The sequence below is a fragment of the Drosophila innubila genome, chromosome 4 (genome assembly GCF_004354385.1).
Source record: "Drosophila innubila isolate TH190305 chromosome 4, UK_Dinn_1.0, whole genome shotgun sequence".
NCBI lineage: Eukaryota > Metazoa > Arthropoda > Insecta > Diptera > Drosophilidae > Drosophila > Drosophila innubila.
The window spans coordinates 1,257,532-1,277,372 of NC_047625.1; the positions used below are offsets into that span (position 1 = coordinate 1,257,532).

At 33.3% G+C, this 19,841-nt stretch overlaps 1 protein-coding gene across 8 annotated transcripts in view; it reads right to left on the reverse strand.

Moving 5' to 3' along the window:
- The window catches only part of LOC117780575 (twitchin), a 61,063-nt gene that overhangs the window by 24,284 nt on the left and 16,938 nt on the right, over positions 1-19,841 (reverse strand). For 4 of the 8 annotated variants that reach the window (XM_034617196.1, XM_034617426.1, XM_034617349.1 and 1 more), the window contains 14 exons: positions 19,254-19,475; positions 17,774-17,947; positions 15,667-15,702; positions 13,845-13,877; positions 10,372-10,519; positions 9,188-9,561; positions 8,307-8,384; positions 6,530-6,655; positions 5,518-6,217; positions 5,088-5,441; positions 2,977-4,689; positions 1,737-2,636; positions 700-1,463; positions 64-199 (listed from right to left, as the gene is read on the reverse strand). In XM_034617196.1, the coding sequence (XP_034473087.1) occupies positions 64-199; positions 700-1,463; positions 1,737-2,636; positions 2,977-4,689; positions 5,088-5,441; positions 5,518-6,217; positions 6,530-6,655; positions 8,307-8,384; positions 9,188-9,561; positions 10,372-10,519; positions 13,845-13,877; positions 15,667-15,702; positions 17,774-17,947; positions 19,254-19,475 (5,758 nt within the window). The remainder of the gene's footprint in view (positions 1-63; positions 200-699; positions 1,464-1,736; positions 2,637-2,976; positions 4,690-5,087; positions 5,442-5,517; positions 6,218-6,529; positions 6,656-8,306; positions 8,385-9,187; positions 9,562-10,371; positions 10,520-13,844; positions 13,878-15,666; positions 15,703-17,773; positions 17,948-19,253; positions 19,476-19,841) is intronic. The other 4 variants (XM_034617583.1, XM_034617506.1, XM_034617733.1 and 1 more) reach the window with 3 other exon arrangements.

A 19,841-nucleotide genomic window follows, 5' to 3' on the forward strand; every position in this document is an offset into this window, starting at 1 on the left:
ATGCATTCATAATTTACGAAGCTGTAAATATTTTGATAGATTTATAGGATTAAGATTTCTTACGGTTTCTGGGTTTGGCTACGTGGGGATTTGTTGCATCGCTTGCTTCACTGGGTCCGGCCTTATTAATAGCACGAACCCGGAATTGATACTCGTTTCCTTCAGTGAGGCCATCAACCGTTGCCTCTGGTGTAGGTGTCTATATATTTTGGTAGCAAACATATTATTCATTTCCTTATTATAGGTCTATTGCATTTTTAACAGAGGTCGCAAATCTTGCTCTCTGATAGCTTTGTCAAATCTCAAACAATATTAATTAGAAATGTCTTTTTAAACAGTATTCGACTTCTTATTTAATGCTGCATTTTAACTATGTTTAATTAAAATTACTAATTTTATACATTTTTCTCATGTAAATTCTTAAAAAATTTTGAAGTCGCATAACTTTGTCAATTCTCAACCAATTTCAATAAGCATTGTCTTTTTCAACATAATTTGACTTCTCAATTGATGCTGCATTTAAATTATTTTTAACTAAGGGATTTTTAAGATTTTCCCAAAACAAAAGATCCCTGTTGAACTATTGAAGTAAATATACATTGACAATATGTGATTTGCGAACTCTGCTAATTGGAGATTTGAAATTTATGTTCTATACTTGACCATAAATACGAGTACGAGTATATGAAAAATACTTACATTCGTGGTAAGAACTTCATCCCAAATGGGTGAGAATTTATCTTTCTTCTCAATAATGTAACCAGTAATTGGTGCACCGCCATCGTCTTTAGGTGCCTCCCATTTAAGCTTAACCATATGCTCATTGTAATCATCGATCTTGGGCGTACCTGGCTTACTGGCAGCATCATATGGATTCTTAGCTATTATGCTGCCATCGGTCTCCAAAGGTTCGGATTCACCCTCCTCATTGATGGCCTTAACCCGAAACTGATACTCATGACCTTCCTGAAGGCCCTTGACATCAAATTCGGTATCATTGCCAGAGGTTCGACCGACAGGTACCCATCGACCTTGTTTTTTATCGAATTTCTCGACTTGGTAAGCCGTTATCGGCTTACCACCGTCATCTTCTGGCTTTTTCCACTTTAGCTTGCAGCTATCCTTGGTAATATCGTTGACAGTTAAGGGACCCTTTGGTTTTCCAGGTGGACCCAAAACGTTCACCTCAACGGTTGCTTCATCATAACCGTGCTCATTCTCAGCCCGAATCTTATAAACGCCAGTATGCTTTCTCACAGCATCAATTATTGCAATTTTCGTATTGTGAGGTATATTTTTAATCTCTGTATTGCTTGGCAATTCCTCAGGCTTGAGCTCGACGTCGTTTTGATACCATTGGACTGTTGGTACCGGCTCGCCACGAATGTTCACATCGTACTTAATTGGCTTTCCAGCGCGAATTAACAGAGGTTTCAAGTTCGTTCTATCAATGCGGGGCTTCACTGCAGGGTTTGAAAATTACATAAATATGTTATATATTAAAATCATCATCTTACTAGAATAGTTATTCCAAGTTATTCTATCTTTTTTCACAGACAAACTATCAAAAATGAATGATATTTGGCTCAGATGGACATATTATGATAAGGTTAAAGGCAATTTAGAGATATTCATTCATGTTCATTTAATTGTTGAAATTTAAGGAATAATTCATAATAAAAATAATAATAGAAATAATTATTATGGACTTTGATTCATCAAATACGAGGACTTACATTTCTTATACTTGACGATTTGGGGCAGACTGGCATCTGACGGTGGGGATGGACCAGCTTTGTTGACGGCAATGACACGGAACTCATATTCACCATATTCCTGTAGACCTGCAACAGTGGCTTCCAATTGATCGCCTGGGATTTCGATAGCCTTTTCCCATTCTGGCTTATTCTTATCCTTCTTTTCAATAATATACTTTTGAATTGGCGCACCGCCATCATTATTTGGCGGTGTCCATTTCAGTTTCACACTTTGATTGTCGTAATCAATGACTTCAGGAGTACCCGGCTTATTAGGTTCATCGAAGGGATCCTTTGCGACAACGCCAACGAGTGTGGTCAGTGGCTCGGATTCGCCCTCCTCATTTACAGCTGATACGCGGAACATGTACTCGGAGCCAGGATTTAGGCCAGTTACATCAAAGCTCGGGGGCTCCTTTTCACCCGGCGATCGTCCGACCCGAACCCATTTACCAGTTGCTGTATCCATTTTTTCAACAACATACTCCTTGATGGGCACTCCACCATCATCTTCGGGTTTCTTCCACTGCAGCTTGCATCCGGTTGCGGTCACATCGCTGACAGCGAGAGGTCCCTTCGGTGAACTGGGTTTGCCCAAAACAACCAATTCGACCGTCTCTCGATCAACGCCATTTCGATTCTCAGCCTTCAGGGTATAGAATCCACTGTCTTGGCGCTTCACATTGGTGATAACAAAGTCGGTGTGATAGTCAACTTTCTCGATACTAATACGATCTCCAGTCGTTAGTGGAACATCATCTCGCCAGCTCCAGTGTAATTCCGGTACAGGCTCTCCGGTAACGTCGACCGACCACTTGTGAGTACGACCACTCTTGATAGTGATCCGCTTGAATGTGGATCTGTCAATTTGTGGCTTGACTATTGGTTGAGACGATAGAAAGTGTGTGTTAGATTCATGAATCACTTTGCCTTTTCAATACGAAACTAATTAATATTCTCTTACGTACTTATTTAAAGCGTTGGCAGTTTTAAAGCTGATGCGATATATCGATTCTGTGAAATGAATTAATTAAGCCTAAGCTCTAGGCTCTAAGCACCTAAGTATATTATATTTAATAATTATGTTAGGCGTAGAAAAGCATTACAATGTTGTAACATGAGTGATTCTTTTACTAACGATCTGAGTAAATATGTTAAGCCAAAGCCAAGTAAATTAAATGTGCTCAATTATCAATCAATCTTATTAGCAGTTACTTACGGTTCTTGTGCTTGCACAGATGATTGTCTGTAGGCTGAGACGGCTCTGAGGGTCCGGCTTTATTAACCGCACGCACACGGAACTGGTAGACCATTTTCTCCTTAAGGCCCTCAACCTTACATTCGGGAGTGGGATCCTCAGTTTTGGCAACTTCCGTCCATGTGGGTGAGAACTTGTCCTTGATTTCGACAACATAGTGGGTAATTGGTCGACCACCGTCCGATGGTGGTCGCTTCCATTTAAGCGATACACTCTTATTATCATAGTCGTCAATTACTGGCTGACTGGGGGGACTGGGCGGATCGTATGGGTTCTTGGCAAGAATTGCGTCTGTTGTCTCAAGCGGTTCCGATTCACCCTCCTTATTGATGGCCTTGACGCGGAATTTGTATTTCTTGTTCGGCGTAAGGCCCTTAAAGTCGAATGAGGTCTCGTCGGGACCAACTTCGCCGGCTGGTATCCAACGGCCAGTTTCTTCATCCATACGCTCGAGGGCATAGCCAGTGATTTCACAGCCGCCATCGTCGGATGGACGCTTCCATTTCATCTTAATGCGATGGGCACGTACTTCCTCCGGCTCAAATGGACCGCCAGGCGCCAATGGACGATCGAGGACAATCACCTGGGCTTCCGATTCAATTGTTCCCGAACTGTTCGTCAATACCAATTTGTATTTGCCGGTATCCTTGCGCACACTCTTCTTGATTGTAATCGATGAATTGCGTTCGAGCTGCTCAAGACAGATACGCTGATTGTCGAATTTAATCGGTTGTGTGTCCTTGATCCAACTGGCTGTTGGCTCTGGTTCACCATCGTATTTAATATCATAGCGCACCGTCTGTCCCTTCTTCACGGTGATATTCTTAAGGCCGTCGCCCACCAGGAATGGTTTGACGAAACGGCATTTGGCAATAATGGCTTTAGTCTTGTCGCTAGGCTCGCCAGGTCCAGCCCGATTAACAGCACGGACTCGAAATTCGTACTGTTGGCCCTCTTTGAGGTTATCAACGGTTGCTGTTCTAGCATCTCCCGGCACTTCTTTGCCGGCCACCCAATCGTTTGAGAATTTCTCTTTGTATTCAACAATATAGGATGTTATGGGATCGCCACCATCACTATCTGGTGCCTCCCATTTCAAATCGGCGTGATCCTTATCCCAATCGGTTAGATCAACCGCCTTCGGCTTACCAGGCTCATCCCATGGGTCCTTGGCAAGTATCGAATTCTTGAAAGTGGCCGGATCAGATGGACCTATTTTATTGACAGCACGCATACGGAATCTGTACTGCTTCTTTGGCACCAGGTCTTCAATTTTCTTGAGACATGGCTCACTTGGTAGAACCTCAGCGACAGGCTCCCAGCCTTGTTTTTTGCTTAAGTCTTGGCGCTCGATAACATACTTGATTATCGGACTACCACCGTCATCTGCTGGCGGTTTGAATTTAACGACACACGATGTCTGATATACATCAGTGACATCTACATCTTGAGGTGGTTGTGGAGCGTCTTGGCAAATAATGTTCACATCTTTCGTATCTTCACCCTGTCCATTCGATAGTTTGATTTGATACGGTCCCGATAAGTCCCTTGATGGTTTCTTGATTTTGAACGTTACTTTATCGTCCGTTACCGCAACTTCGACATCCTTGACAGGCAGCGGTTTTCCGTCCTTAATTAATTTGGCCTCAACTGGAGTTTGTTTAGTACCGCTTACTATATTAGAAAGTCAACCAAAAATTGAGAGAATGGGTTGGTATAACATTACAGGGTATGGGTACTTATACAGATTTCGAAATTTAAAGAAAATAATATATGGATGAAAAAAAAGAGGAAGCAACAATTTTGAAATTCCACTAAGAAAATCATTAAGAATGCTGCTGTACTGTGGAAATTAGAGCGAATCTCGGAAAAAATCGATGTTATGAATTTAGTATTTTTAGTTTCGGCAATTCATAACTTTTGTTTTCCAAATTTGAGTTTAGAAATCAAGTTATTTTCACTTGTTTTGATTTTCTAATTTGCTTCCTAGTTTTTTTTTCTCCAATTTCTGGATGTGTGTTGTCGAGAATTGTCGAAAATCATATATTTGACAAGTAAACAGGTTAATTTACCTTTGAATGGCACTTCAATGATTACAGGGGCACTTATTGGGCCAGCAAACTCATCTGGGCAATCAATATTGGGTCTGCTCTCGCCCTTACGTACGGAAAGCTTACACACTGAATTCAGTTGGCCCGATTCACAGGTGATTTCACCTGCATCCGTTAGGTCTAGACCATTGAATACCAATTGATGTTTACCACCACCCAAATTTTTGATTTCAATGCGCTCATTTGGCACTATTGGCTCCCCATTGAACTTCCAATCACAAGGAGCCGTCTGATCCTGTAGTTCCACATCCAATACCAGCTTCTCACGTTCGACAGCATCAGTATCTTTAAGTTTCTTGTTGAAACGATTTTGATCTAAGATTGAATTGAATATAATAATGTAATAATGTAATTAGTAAGTAGTAGATAACTAGTATAAATATTATCTTACAGTTTATTATAATTTCCGCATCAGTTTTGTCAGCATTTGTTGTACACTTGAACTGTCCGGCATCGGTTACTTTGCAATCTTTGATGACAAGCTTACGCTTTCGTCCATCCTTGATTATCTGCATGCGTTTATCAGGCTTGATTTCCTCATCATTTCTAAACCATTGTACATCGCCTTGGGCATCATCGATTTCACAAGCGAGCGTTATGGTATCCTTCTCAATGCATTGCTGTGATTTGAGGACCTTGACAAATTTGTATGGATATTCGACCACATTTAGTGTGGTTTCGGTTTTATCCGGTTGCTTATCCAATTGGCAACGATATTTGCCACTGTCTTCCAGCACAGACTCCTTGATAATAAGCTTCAGATTGCCATTGATATCTTTCGAGATCAAATAACGTGGATCATCCGATTCGAGCTTTGTATTATCCTTGAACCAGTGCACATTTGCCATGCTACTGCTAACGGCACACTCCAAAGTCGTTTCATGTCTTGTGAAACCTTCGATTTTCTTTTTAAGCGGCTTTGTAAATGTATATGTGGGATCGGCTTCCTCAACATTAAGGAATGCAGTGCTGGAAACGCCTCCGATTTCAATTGTGTATTTGCCAGTATCCTCGACCTTAGGCGTTGTAATTATCAACTGGTATGTATCATTCTCCTGCTTGAACTTAAATTTGCTGCCTGTAAACACCTCCTATGATGGGCCCAACATTTAATAAAAGTTATTACAAATACATATGTATTGTCACTAAACTAGTGTTGTACAAAAATACTATGAATTATTCGATTTCAATACAAAAACTTCAAAAAGGTCAGCAGAAATAAATTACGAATTTTCATGTAAGTAATTGTATACAAATATTTTGAATTTTCTTACTTTAAGTACGAAGAAAGTTCGGTTTTGAAAAAAGAATTAATGTTAAATGAAAACTTTACAACACTAACTTATTAATAGGTTAATTTATTTAATATTCATTTTTTGAACTGGTCGCTTTTGAATACTTACATCTTTGCGGAATAACCATTTAGGCTTGCAATTTGGTTTGCTGAATCGCGCCTCAAATACCACTTTCTTATCCTTTCCTTCCTTAGCGAACTGGTCGATCAGCGGACTAAGGAATGATTCCACCTTCTATTCTCATTCAATCATGTTGTTGTTGTTGTTGTTGTTTTCAATCATTTTTTTTTTTTTGCGATGTTTTTTTTGCGTTGTCAAAAATGGGTAAAGATGTCAAACGACAGCAGATTTGATATACGATTACAAAGCGTTCATAAATAATATAATATAGTACACATATGTTTCGGCCGTTTTATTAGTCTAGCAAATGTGTGCTCCTATTATATGTTTATATGTAAATTATTAAAAAGGTACTGGTACCGGTTATTATGATTTCAATTATGTATGTATGTACTTATTGTAATAAACCAAAAAAAAAAAATTAAGAAATAAATACAAATCATATCAAAAACCAATATTTTTATTGACATTTTGATTGAGATCCGGTTAAAATAATAAGTACCTGTACCTATGTACGATTTACTACATCCAATTCCACTACAGCAAGTATGTGTAATTTAAAAGTATGTTGACATACTAACTTTAAGTATATCGAACTTCGAACAAAAGATTTTCAACGTATTTAAAAATAATAGATTTTTATTTGGCTGTCAAAATAAACAAATATAAATCTAATTAATGGGATAGTATTTAAAATAAAATTGTTAAGTAATATCAAAAAAATCCAGAGAATCAACCCGAAAAAAATATCGGAACTGTTTTTTATTTACTGATAAAAACCTATTCAGAGAAAATATATACACACTTGTGTGAAATGCAAATTGGATATAACAAATAGTTGACATATTTGGTCATTTCAATTATAAGTAGTAGGTCATTAAAAAGCTCTCAAAATATATCTTATGTATGGCCTATTTCTTAAAATTGTTGGCCAAATGACAGAATTATATTAATGTTAAGTAAGCATAGAATTGGCAACAACAGAAATCAGCAATATTTGTACTTATATATACATACAATAAACATAAGTATTTGTATGTATTAACCCATAAATACAAATATATATATATGTTAGTCAAAAACTATGATATCAATGTGCATACTACGAAAGCCCGATTCTATGTTATTCGAACGTGTCGTATATCAAATTCGAAATCAAATTAAATATTTGTTAGCCGATATTGCATTTGATATGAATAAGAACACACATAAATGTTTAATTGAACAAAAATATAAATTTTATGCAAGAAATAACAAAATGCAAATGCCCAAATGTCAAACATAATTGCGTAAAATTATTGAAGAATTTCAAGTAAGTAGATAACTAATTAATTATCCGGAATGTCTAAAAAAATAATACTGGAAATCTTGAAAACTGGATTTCACATTTATATTCAATTCTGAACAAATCAAAAAAAAAAAAAAACACATAGAGATAGTAAAAATCCTGCTCGTCTACAAAACCACCTGTGCCCAGAATTGAGATACTGCATCGCGTATCCCGATATCGAGTGCATAGTATGCTGATGCTACAAAAATTGCACAAATTTATAACAGCCTTATTTTGCTAAGTTGGAATATGGGCACAGAGCAAAAAAAATCGATTGTACATCCAAGGTCGTCAAAAATCAAGAAATTTATCTGTATCTCTTTACTGGAATTGAAAATAACATTTTTACATACAATATCGATTAAATAGACTTGTGTTATACGTAAGTATAAAATATAGAATATAGAATAGAAAGTATCTCAGATAAGAGCGCACCTCCTCACGTCGAAACGGATGCAACGTCGGCCAATCGGGGATCAACTCTGCTAGGGATGGCCTACGCGATGATGGCGCCTGTATTGCATTATACATTATAGTGATGAGATCATTTAATACTTGATATTTTAACAAAATAATTGCTCTTGTAGAAGAAGAAGAAGAAGAAGAAGGAGAAGAAGAAGAAGAAGAAGAAGGTGGGTGCAACCCTCTTAATGAATAACCACACTAAAAAGCGGCTATTCAGTAAAAAATTTTATTCTAAAGTGACTGAATATTTAATTCGATTATGTTTCGTTTATTACGATAGATAGGTTTCTCAATATTCATTTTAAATAATGTCAGTAAGTTAAAGTTAAGGGTAGCAATCTCGATAACTTAATGGTTGTTAAATCATCAATTTTAAAAGTTATAAAAAGTACTATTATTTGATAGGTACTATACTATAGATTTTCTTTATTAAGGGTTTTTTTTACCTATTACAGAATCTTCATTCTGCGAAGAACAACCCAACAAAAGTAATTCTTTTGCCCAAACATTTAGATTGTGAAAATACTTAAATGATACTTTAACTAGCCAACAATAAATTTGACTTGGCTAGCTTAAAATGCGTTTAAATAAACCAAGTATATAAATATTTTTTAAACACTCCCGGTAAGATAGATAAACTTTTAAAGAGTTAATTGACAACTTGAGCTTAGAGATTTATCGAGAAATTAAACGAATGTCCTTATCCTTTTTTTTACGAATGCGACATGCCAGTTATTGTTAAATTACTACATTGTCGTTTGATGTAGTAATTTTCAAATTGTATATTATTTAAGCAATATTATGAGAATTAATTCGAAAACAATGTTCGGTTTCGATTGCGGTTTTCTTACCCTTTCGACTTTCTTTAAAGCCGGCAATGGTTTTTCAGTTTCTTTAAGATCGCCCCAATTGGGGTCTTGCTCTTCTTTGTCCCATTTTTGATAACGACGTTTCTTGAGCATGGCACGGAAATCCATGCCACTTGAATCGGAGACAAATAATTGCATCTCGGCGGAGTCCTCGCCGTGTATATTTGAAACAACAACTTTATATTTGCCCTCGTCGTTCGGTTTGCTCTTACGCATACACAATGTGATTGTGTTTGTTTGGCCATCTGTAAGGAACTTGAAGCGACCACCCTCAATGATCTCGCTAACTCCTTTGTAGAATTTAAATGTTGGTGCTGGATTGCCCTCGACACCAACCGTAAGGTAAGCCGTCGAGTCTAAATTTTGGTGTATACGAAAATAGAACACATTTTAATTGTTAGTTACTCATGCGACACAGGTACAGTGTAATGTAGTGTAATTGTGTATATCCTTTTTTACTAATTCAGTCGGTTAATTCCATAACTATTTCGTTGTCAATGTATTAAATACCGTATTTTAAATATTTATTTAAATAAAAATAATGAAATGAAACTGATTAATTTATAAGTAATATCTTAAAGGGTAACATCTTGAGAATTGGATTTTTTACAGATATGTTTGATATATAAAAAAATGCGAAGTCCTATTGACTATAACATATTGAAGTTTTATAAAGATGCCAGATTCCAAATCTTCTTAAATCGCCAAAATGTGCAATAAAAAACCTTTTCCCACTTGTAAAATCTTACCTCAGTACATTAAAAGTAAAGTTTACAGGTACGCCCAAAAGCGCTCAAAAATACCTTTCCAACGATATATAAAGCATATCTATAACTTTTGTGGTTTCGAAACTGCGGTGGTCCACACTTTAACGGGTTTTAGCGTTTTCCCGCTAAACTATCGGGTTTTTTTTTAAAGTCGTAGAATAAACATCTTACGATTTATTTGTATCCCTTTCTTAAAAAAGTTAGTATATCTAGATATTTTGTTTTGATATTGAAATAAATTTGATATGTTGAATTTGCTCTTCTTTTTCTATTATGCTCATACAACATACATTCACATATGTACTAAGTATGGTAACATCTTTTAATGGCATTCCACATTCCACACTCACACATTTAACAGAGGAGTAACAGAGGATTAAATTTAGGTTTGATACATACCTTCGACCACAGAGTATGATTCCTGTACATCAATAATCGATGGTGGTCCGCCATCACCGACATCGCGCAGTGGAGTGGAGGGTTTATTGATAAGATCTTCCAAGTCCTGTACACTAGGTCTGCGCACATCAATGGAGGGACGTCTCCGCTTTTTTGGACAATCACAGTCACAATCACGTCACACAATAAATGTGTAGGACAAAACAAAAATGATACATAGAAAGATCAGTAAGTCAAGGTTGGTTTTTGTTATTTTAGTTGAAATGGAATAAATCAAGATCTAATTAATTGATGAATACAATTTATACACTCGTCAAAGATACGTATAGCATACAAACGGAAAATCAAAACACATTGCATACGAGTATTGCATTCTGCTAGCTACGGAGTAGGGTAAAGTAGGGTACTCAAAGGTTTCAAATGCCATACTACCGAACTAAAACATCAAACTACAATACGATATAATAAATATTATTAACACAAAATGAAAGATGAAAAACTTATGTATACATAAAATAGATTTAGATATGTGTTTTATAAATGTCGGTAGACTGATGAGATTAGCACTGATTTAATATTAACTTATGAACATGATGAATTCATTACAAATATTTGATTTGTCATTAAAACATGTTCTTGTGTTCTTATACAAAGGTTAGCGAATATGTCTAAAAGTTACCTAAGTTGTAATCTTATTTAAACTTTTCAATTGCAAGTTAAGTCAAAATAAATAAATGATATGGAAATAGAGGTTACATTTCATAACCTGGATTTTATTGCTAAAAATGATTTAAAAATCATTTATTTCAATGAAGATAGACAAGTCACAATCTTAGCTTTAATAGCTAAGAAGGTTGAAACCCTCACAGTATATTAGTACAAAGGATTTACGAAAATTCCGCTGCATATTTGACAAAAGTGTTTGTAAATGGTTTAAAAGGGTTGTTTCATATGATATGAAGTTTATTAAATTCTACGGAAAATGAATTTAAAGCTTTTGTGTAAAACTATTATTATATTCTTAATTCGATCAGCTTTAAAATTATTTGTAAAGTTGTTTACCGAATATGCACTTTCCTGAACCGTATGTATTAATTTGACTAACTAAAAAACGATAATTGTAATACATATTTTTTTTTTTTAAATAATCATTTACAAGAATGACTTTATGGAGGCCCTTTTATTATTATTTACATAATTATTAAGGTCAATCACAAATAGATTTATATACAAAAAGTATTGATGCATATATATAGATATATGTAAACAGTCGTGAAATAATCAATATTTACAAAATAAGTAGCACCTGAGATTGTTATATACGGATTTTCAGAATTAAATCATTGATTAACAAAAATAACTCAAGCGAAAAAAAATTTAAAGTATAGAAATGTGATTAAATTAATCACGATTTAAGACCTGTTTGGTATCCCCCATTTCGCCTGGTCTCTGTTGTTTTTGCTATCAAGATTCAAAACAAACAAATTAGTTTAAATAAATAAATACACGAAAAAAATTGAATTTTTTTTTTAAATAGATTTGACTTTTAAGTAGTGATGTAAATCCAAACTTTAGATGGAGTTTTATATCGAAATAGATAATCGAAATAGATAATCGGAAAAAAGTAGATCGAGTTGCAAATATCGAGTTTTTTCAAAATAAAACTTTTAATTTGAAAACGTAATTGTAATCACAATTACACTCGCACATTTTATAGAAATCTTATTTTTCTTGCATCGTTTTCATGCCTAATTCAAACTTTGACAATTCTGCAAATCAACTACGATGAACAAGCCCCCGTGAGTTGTCCATTTTTCACGGAAATCGATATAATCAACTCGATGGATCGTCCTAAAAATCATCGAGTTAAATTACTCGATAATCGCTTCCGCTAAAGTCCAGTTGTCGATATTTCGATATATATTTACATCACTACTTTTAAGATAGCTTTCAGATCAGTTTTGTCCAAGCTTCTCACTGTGTCTAAATATTGATAATGGATACCTAAATACCTAAATATCCTAAAATAATAAATAACGGCGCTGTCTTTATCGGTTTAGTGAATTAATTATGAGTGTGAAATTTATAATATTTAAATTAAATATTATATCAATTTGAATAGTTAAACTTACTTTGGTAGGTTATTATGATGAATTGAAAATTTTAGTTTCTTTAATAGCCTATTTCCACGACAGCACATTTGGATCATTCGACGCCATTTTCATCATTCGGCCCAAATGTGGACTTCATTTCAGTACAAAATCCGAATGATCATTTTGGGTCATTCATAATGAATGTGAAGATTTTTTGCCATTCGCCTCGGCGATTTTCAGTATTTTTTTTTATCGAACACGCGATGTTTATCGATAAACTCGTGAAAAAAGCAATTATCACCTTAACCAGCTGTTTTCTTCAATATAAACGGTAGGCATTAAATTTGAGCCAATTATTGTATCAAAATAAATATTCATATGTTGTTATTGTCAGCTTTCTATAATTTGTGCACAGAAACCGAACAGCTGATTTGCTTTAAGTGAATATCAAATGTCTTAACAGTTTCACATTTGGTCGTGGAAAGCCAAATATGAGCCACATTCAAATGTGAGCAAATGTGGCAAATGTGAGTGGTCGTGAAAATAGCCTATAACATTGCAGTAAGTCAAATTGGGCTCAATCATTTTTAGCCATGAAATTTAATTTGTTATTAAACTTAAATTATTATTATCGGAGTCCGAATTGATAATTTAAAAATTATAAATACTTCTACAAAATATGCATTCTTGAATTAAGCGATAATTATTTGCTTAGCTGTGATCTACAGTTTAAGATCAGTATCAGTAAATATAATTATGAGTTTATGTAATCTTAGGGTCCTTAGATTTATGTGTGTGTGTGTGTGTCTGTGTGAGTGTGCAAGTGTATATTTATCTAACTACTGGATGTTAATTTCACCAAAATAAATTCAATAATTATTTACTATAGTCCACACATACATGTGTAAATACGAGTATGTAATTCTAAACCGATTATTGGTAGAATATGTGTGTTTTTTACCAAGGCTGCAAACTAAACATAAATAAATCAACTTACTAAATTGAGTCATTAGCTGAAACCATAACTTTTTTCATAACTTTTATTGAAAGATAACAATTATTATTTAATTACAAATATTCAATTGTTGAAAAAAATTATTAAATCTTATTTAAAAAATGTATAACTGTTGAAGCCTTGGTTTGTTACTAAATATTAATTAAATGTTTTGCGTTTTGAGTAATTTTTTAAATTGAATTCGGCAGCTCGCAAGTTGAATGCAAGTACATACTATATTTATGTATGTGCGGGAATGTGAGTTTTGCCGAGCAAGGTTTGTCTCACACGGGGGATTTGTTAAGAGAAAGAGAAATGCGACCAAATACTACTAAAATAAATTTGAAATGAAAAAAAAAGTAGGAATAAGCAGAGCCAACTCTCACCTGTCCTTCACCAACCTCGCCTGGCCTCAACAACTGTAATATTTGTTTTTAAATTAAATTGAATTAAATGCAGGACAACATTCAATTGCATTTTGATTAATTGAAAACTGATAATACTTATTAAAGTGAGTGTGTGTGTGTGTTTGTTTTAGTGATTTCAAAGTTAACGGGCAATTTTTTGACCTTACCTAAATACATATATTTATTTCAACCTACATATCTTTTAATAAATATCCCCGTTTAATGGTCGCTTGATTACAACTAAATCTTATTAGGTGTATTATTTGCTTAAACTCATTTTGTCAGACCTTACATATGTAACTATATCTCCAAAAGTGTCATCTGGGGTCTGATGAGGTCTAAATGCGATGAAACTGCACACGAATATTATCTCTATCTCTTCACTCGCGGCACAGTCTGAACTGAATGTTTGTCTTTGATTTTGGGACCAATTTCTCATAATAATTATAATGATAATATATATGGTATGTACATACAATGCATTGCAGCCGTTCACTTCGATCTAATCTTTGGTCTATCTACCCTACATACATACATATATATAGTATAGTCTATGGTCTATGAAAGATTCCGATTCCGATTCCGAACCCGATTCAGATGTAGAATTTTTTATTTGTGCTGCAAAATACACTTAAATTTAATTCGCAATATCTATATGTATCTATGTGTCTGTGTTGAAATATGCTAATATTGCGCAAACGCATTCCTATTCGAAAAAATATGAATGCCAAAAATTGAAGGGCAAAAACAGAGACGAAGATCAGCTAATGTATTACATATGTACATATGTATCTATTCTATCTGGGCATCATGTAAGATCTTTGGGCTTTCATATGTTTCTATTTTTATTTTTATTTGAATTTGAATTTACGAGAGTTAGTGATTTCATCTATAATTAGAAAAGGCCACACATACTTCTGAAATTATGCATGTGTGAATACACAAAGTATATGTATATTCCAAATTTAAAAAAAAAAATGAAGCAAATGTCCTTTAATATTGTTCATAATCACTTAAACTAAATATTCTGATCAGCCCATTTTTTTTTATTTTTGTAAGTACACTGACAAAAAATGCAATATATATCAAGGATTGTAACAAATGAATTTTAAATATAAATCGATTCATTTACTTTTTTCAAAAAAACTATGAAAATTGCTAATCCTGCTTGATCTGAATAAAAGTAGTTTGAAATAATTATTTTAATTTTTTTTATATTAAATTAATTAATATGATTAAATCAAATATTATTTTCAAGTATTTATATTAAATAATAGAATTAAGATTTACACTCTGAGTTTTAGATTAAAACTAAAGTTTAATCGTTATTTTAAGTACCAAATTTTTTTATTCATATCAGAAAATAACTCATTCATCCAGATATTATTTAAACTCATAACTCTCATTCGCGATCCCTGATCTTAAGAAATATTTACTTATTTATCAGTTTTATTTTAAAAACTAAAATTGAAAATATCAACTAAATTTTATTTAAAAGCATAAATAATAATTTGCGGCGTTCATTTGTCGGTGTTTGTGTATTCCGGATGATTAATGATTATGGTAAGTGTAGCAATTTAAATTTGATATTATGTAGTACGAGTAAAAATATGTGTTATTTTAGTCCCTATGCTGTGGGTAGTATTAAAAATATCTTTTACCAGGTAATAATAAATACTGCTCGGGGGGAATAGAAATATATATAACTGAATACGCAATATCAAATACCTTTTATACTGAATACCTCAATATTAATGTATTTCATTTATAATATTGCTAGCAGCAAATTTAGGAGTCTTACCCGTGTATCCATGACTTCGCCGGGGCGGAGTTTCTTCTGTATTTGTTGGATTGGCAATCATACATTTTTATGTATGTATGTATGTATACGTGCATGTGTGTGAGCGTGTATTGCATATAAATATGTATGGTGGGTTGTAGGTTGAAGGTTGTAGGCGGTGTAGGTTGGATTTCATTTTATTATATTATTGTTATATTTTGTATTTATTGTTTAATTTGATTTGATTTGATTTGGTTTGGTTTGGTTTGTTGATCGGTTGGCAGGTGGACAAGAATATCATTTGTTGTTGTGGTTTGTGGTGATTGTTGTTGTTGGTTGGTTGTTGTTTTTAGTTTGTGGGCAATGGTCAGACATGGTACATAGAAGGGACATAGGAAATACACATGAGATTAGGTACATTTTATACTACTACATGTAACACAATTAAATACAAGCAATCAGTTAATTACAGTACATTCTTATTGTGTATATATATGTATGTTGATGTGTACAGGGATATGTTTATGTCTATGTCTATATATTGACCTATTTACGTATGTATTTATAACATATACGATAATAATAATTTACCAAACAAATATGTTACGTTGCTGTTGCTTAGAAATATTCGAGTCCTCGAGTGATAAAGATTGTAGCACCCAATTACTTATAAAAAAAGCAGTTTACACAGTTTGTCTATTAAAATGACAACTGATCAGATACTATTTAAGCAAAACTATTATAAAAAGAAGCATATCATATCGCCCAAAAACATGTAAATATTATTATAAAGAAATTGATATAGTTCTCACTACATAATTGTTCCATAATTACGTCTACACATTCCGGATATTTATAAATGAAGCTGGGTATATTTTCTATGGAAACTAATGTAAATAATTTTACTGCATTTATGTAATTCATGAAATAAGTCATAGAAACTACATGTATGTACATTTTTACATATACGGTGAAGTCTAATGAAAGCAATTTCAACAGTAAGAAGTACCGAATGATCGGGGGAACAAAAGTACTACATGTAATGCTTGTCACTATAACCATTTTATACAGATTAGCGATATTTTATCACATAAGAATTGATTTGAATTAAATTAATATTAATTTGTAAAAGTTTTTATTTTTTTGTTTTTGGTAATATATGTGTGCTGAATGGTTTTGTATTTAATTTAATAAGAATACCAATTAAATGAATAGTAAATAACTAATGAATAAGGAGCTTTTCAAATTAAATTAAGATCTTTCGATCTGATTAAAATTCTCAAATATCGCTGATCTGGTAAAGTCACGGTTGCCACGTTTGAAACTCTTCGGATCTCATTTCATTGTTATTTATGTTCCTTTGTAAAGAAATCGAGAAAACTTTTTACACCGTTACTTATTGAGTATAAACATGAGAGTGTTTCAATTTGTATGGAGTACAAAAAATGCACCAGCGGTTTTTAAAACCGTAATTGCCAAGAAACCATGCGTCTGAAATCAACATCAAGCTTCCACTTTTTAAGAAGAAGTTATACATACGTGTTATTTATATTGGTACTTGTCTGTTAGGTGGAACTTGCCTCAAAAAAAAAAAAAAAGAAAAATCCTTAAATAGAGCATCACTTATGGCAAATTTAGAGATAAGAATTAGATGGATCGGACAAGTAGAAGGCAGTAATAGCTTATTATTAATATAATTTAAGAAATACAAGCGCCTAAAAGCAGGCAGTGGTTTTTATATATTTTTGGAACAAACAAATAGTTACCCATATAAATGATGTAAATCGATATTGATTTTAGACCCATGGTTTCTTGAGCAATTCTTCGTAGAATTCATCGTAGATTACAATTTTGATAACCGCTTTGTCGCGACAAAAATCGAAACACTCTATTAAACGTTTTTTTTTTTTTTTTTTTTTTTTTTGTAAAGCAAAGTTTTTAATATAAAGTGGCAACCGTATGTAGAACTTTTATAAATATTTTATGTGTGTATAGGTGAGGTCAAAGGCGGAAAATTTACATTTTGAAATATTGATATGCTGTTCATGATATTTTGACACCATGAAGAGCACATTGGATCACTGGTACGAATACGGGTACGGGTATTACCAAAGCGTATGAAATTTACCTCGTCATTGATGATCAGGGACGGTCTTCGGCCCATGTCGGCTGGTGGGACTAGGGAGCCACGTCGACTGGGCGGCTCTGGCGCCAGGGATGGACGCTTCTCCCGAATCACCTCGATTTTGGGTGGCTCACCGGGAGCAGGCGGCTGCATTTTCGGTACTTTTACTTTGTCCTCCTGCATACAAAAAGGTACATACCAATATAAATATTGCTAATTACATATATCCATCGACTTAAATACGAGTATAAACAAGAATGAAGTATTGATAGCCTTGGAGACTAAATATAAAATATAATTAAGTAACTTTTTTTAAAAAAAATCATGTTTTATTTAATTTAGCTATATATCTTAGGAAAACATTATTTTTTCATCCAAAAATATTATTTTTTTGATCGATCTATGTATAAGAAAACATTTAATACACTTTTGTTGAGATACACAAATTTCCATACCCAACATACTGATCGCTCCTATGGCAGCTACATATAGTGTATCGATTTGAATCAAAATCGATGCGCGTGTAAAAATGTTTTTTAAACTATATATATTTTATGCACAAATTGATATTAAATAGGGAGACAGCTCCAACACACTCTATCACGTGCTATCTCTCACAACAGGTGGTATTTGTTCTACCTTACATGTATATTGTATATGCATATATAATCTTAAGAACCTCTCACACTGTATATACATATTAAGATATATGTACTTTATAAAATCAGACATGCTACATTAAATATGAATTACAAAACTAAGCAAGTATGTGCATATGCATAATATGGCATGTATGTAATTATATGTTTGATATATCGGGGTGTTATCAGTGCTTTCAACTTGCTTACGTACCGCCACAGTGAAATTAAAGGTGGTTGCCATATTGACATAGGTTTGGTAATCCTTTTTGTATGATGATACTTATAAGTATTTGAATTCGATGAGTTGAAATCACACAGTTACATTACGAATTGAATTTCCTATTTTTTTTGTGTTCTATTTTTTTCGATTTTTCGTTTTTTTGTTATTAAATTTTTGTTCGCGATATGCAGAATATGTGGTTTTATGTGTATGTATAATTTAAACCGTTTGTCATGAAAGACAAGATGAGACAGACATCAAACATTTGGATAGGTATACGAGATATGAGTTGAAATATTTTTGACAAAAGATTTTCACACATTAAAATATAAAAATATAATTTTATATATGTACATATATATATATATATAATATACATAACACACAAAATTGAGAAAATTGAAAAGAAAGCTGCCTCCGATTCCGCGAGTATACATAACCAAATATATATATATACACACACACACCGATATAAATGTGTATATATATTCTTGCTTCTGTTGTGCAATTTAAGCATGTTTATTCTCTAGTATACTTAAATACATAAGTATTAATATCAAAATAATATATATAATATACTTATAGTTTCATGAAATGAAGAGTGTCATCTAAATTAATTTACCTTTGGATTTTCCACAGATAGTTTGACTTCTGGTACTTCCGGGGAGTTAATAACAGGTGTGGGTTTCTCAGGTTTAGTTTTCTCAATATCGACACGTTCATACTTTTCTAACTTGGGACGTTCATAATCATCCACAATAGTGGGTATGGGTTCGGGCTTTTTCATATCAGATATTTGAGCTTTGGTTGCTTTCATGGGACTAAATTGTTCCGTCACATTTGCCTGAACCAAGCCAAATATTGTTTGATATAGTGGATAAATAAATAGGAGTTTACAAAATTTAGTACAAAATAGCGCGTTGAAATAGAAGCAATATATTCAGTTGAAAAGCAAGCAACAGCAATATATGATTTTATATTCAGTATAGACGTTGAAATACGGACTTGTTTTTTTATTTGTGTGGCTAGTATTAATTAAATAATATTTGATTTAATGGCCCCGATTTTAAAAATAGTTTTCCAAGAGCCAATCCCAGCTCTTTGAAATATTTAATTATTAAAGCGTCTGAATTAACTGAATAATCAATTATAATATTGCGAAATAAAAGAAATAATTCCAAGGCAAGCGGTTATGACCAACAATTAAATT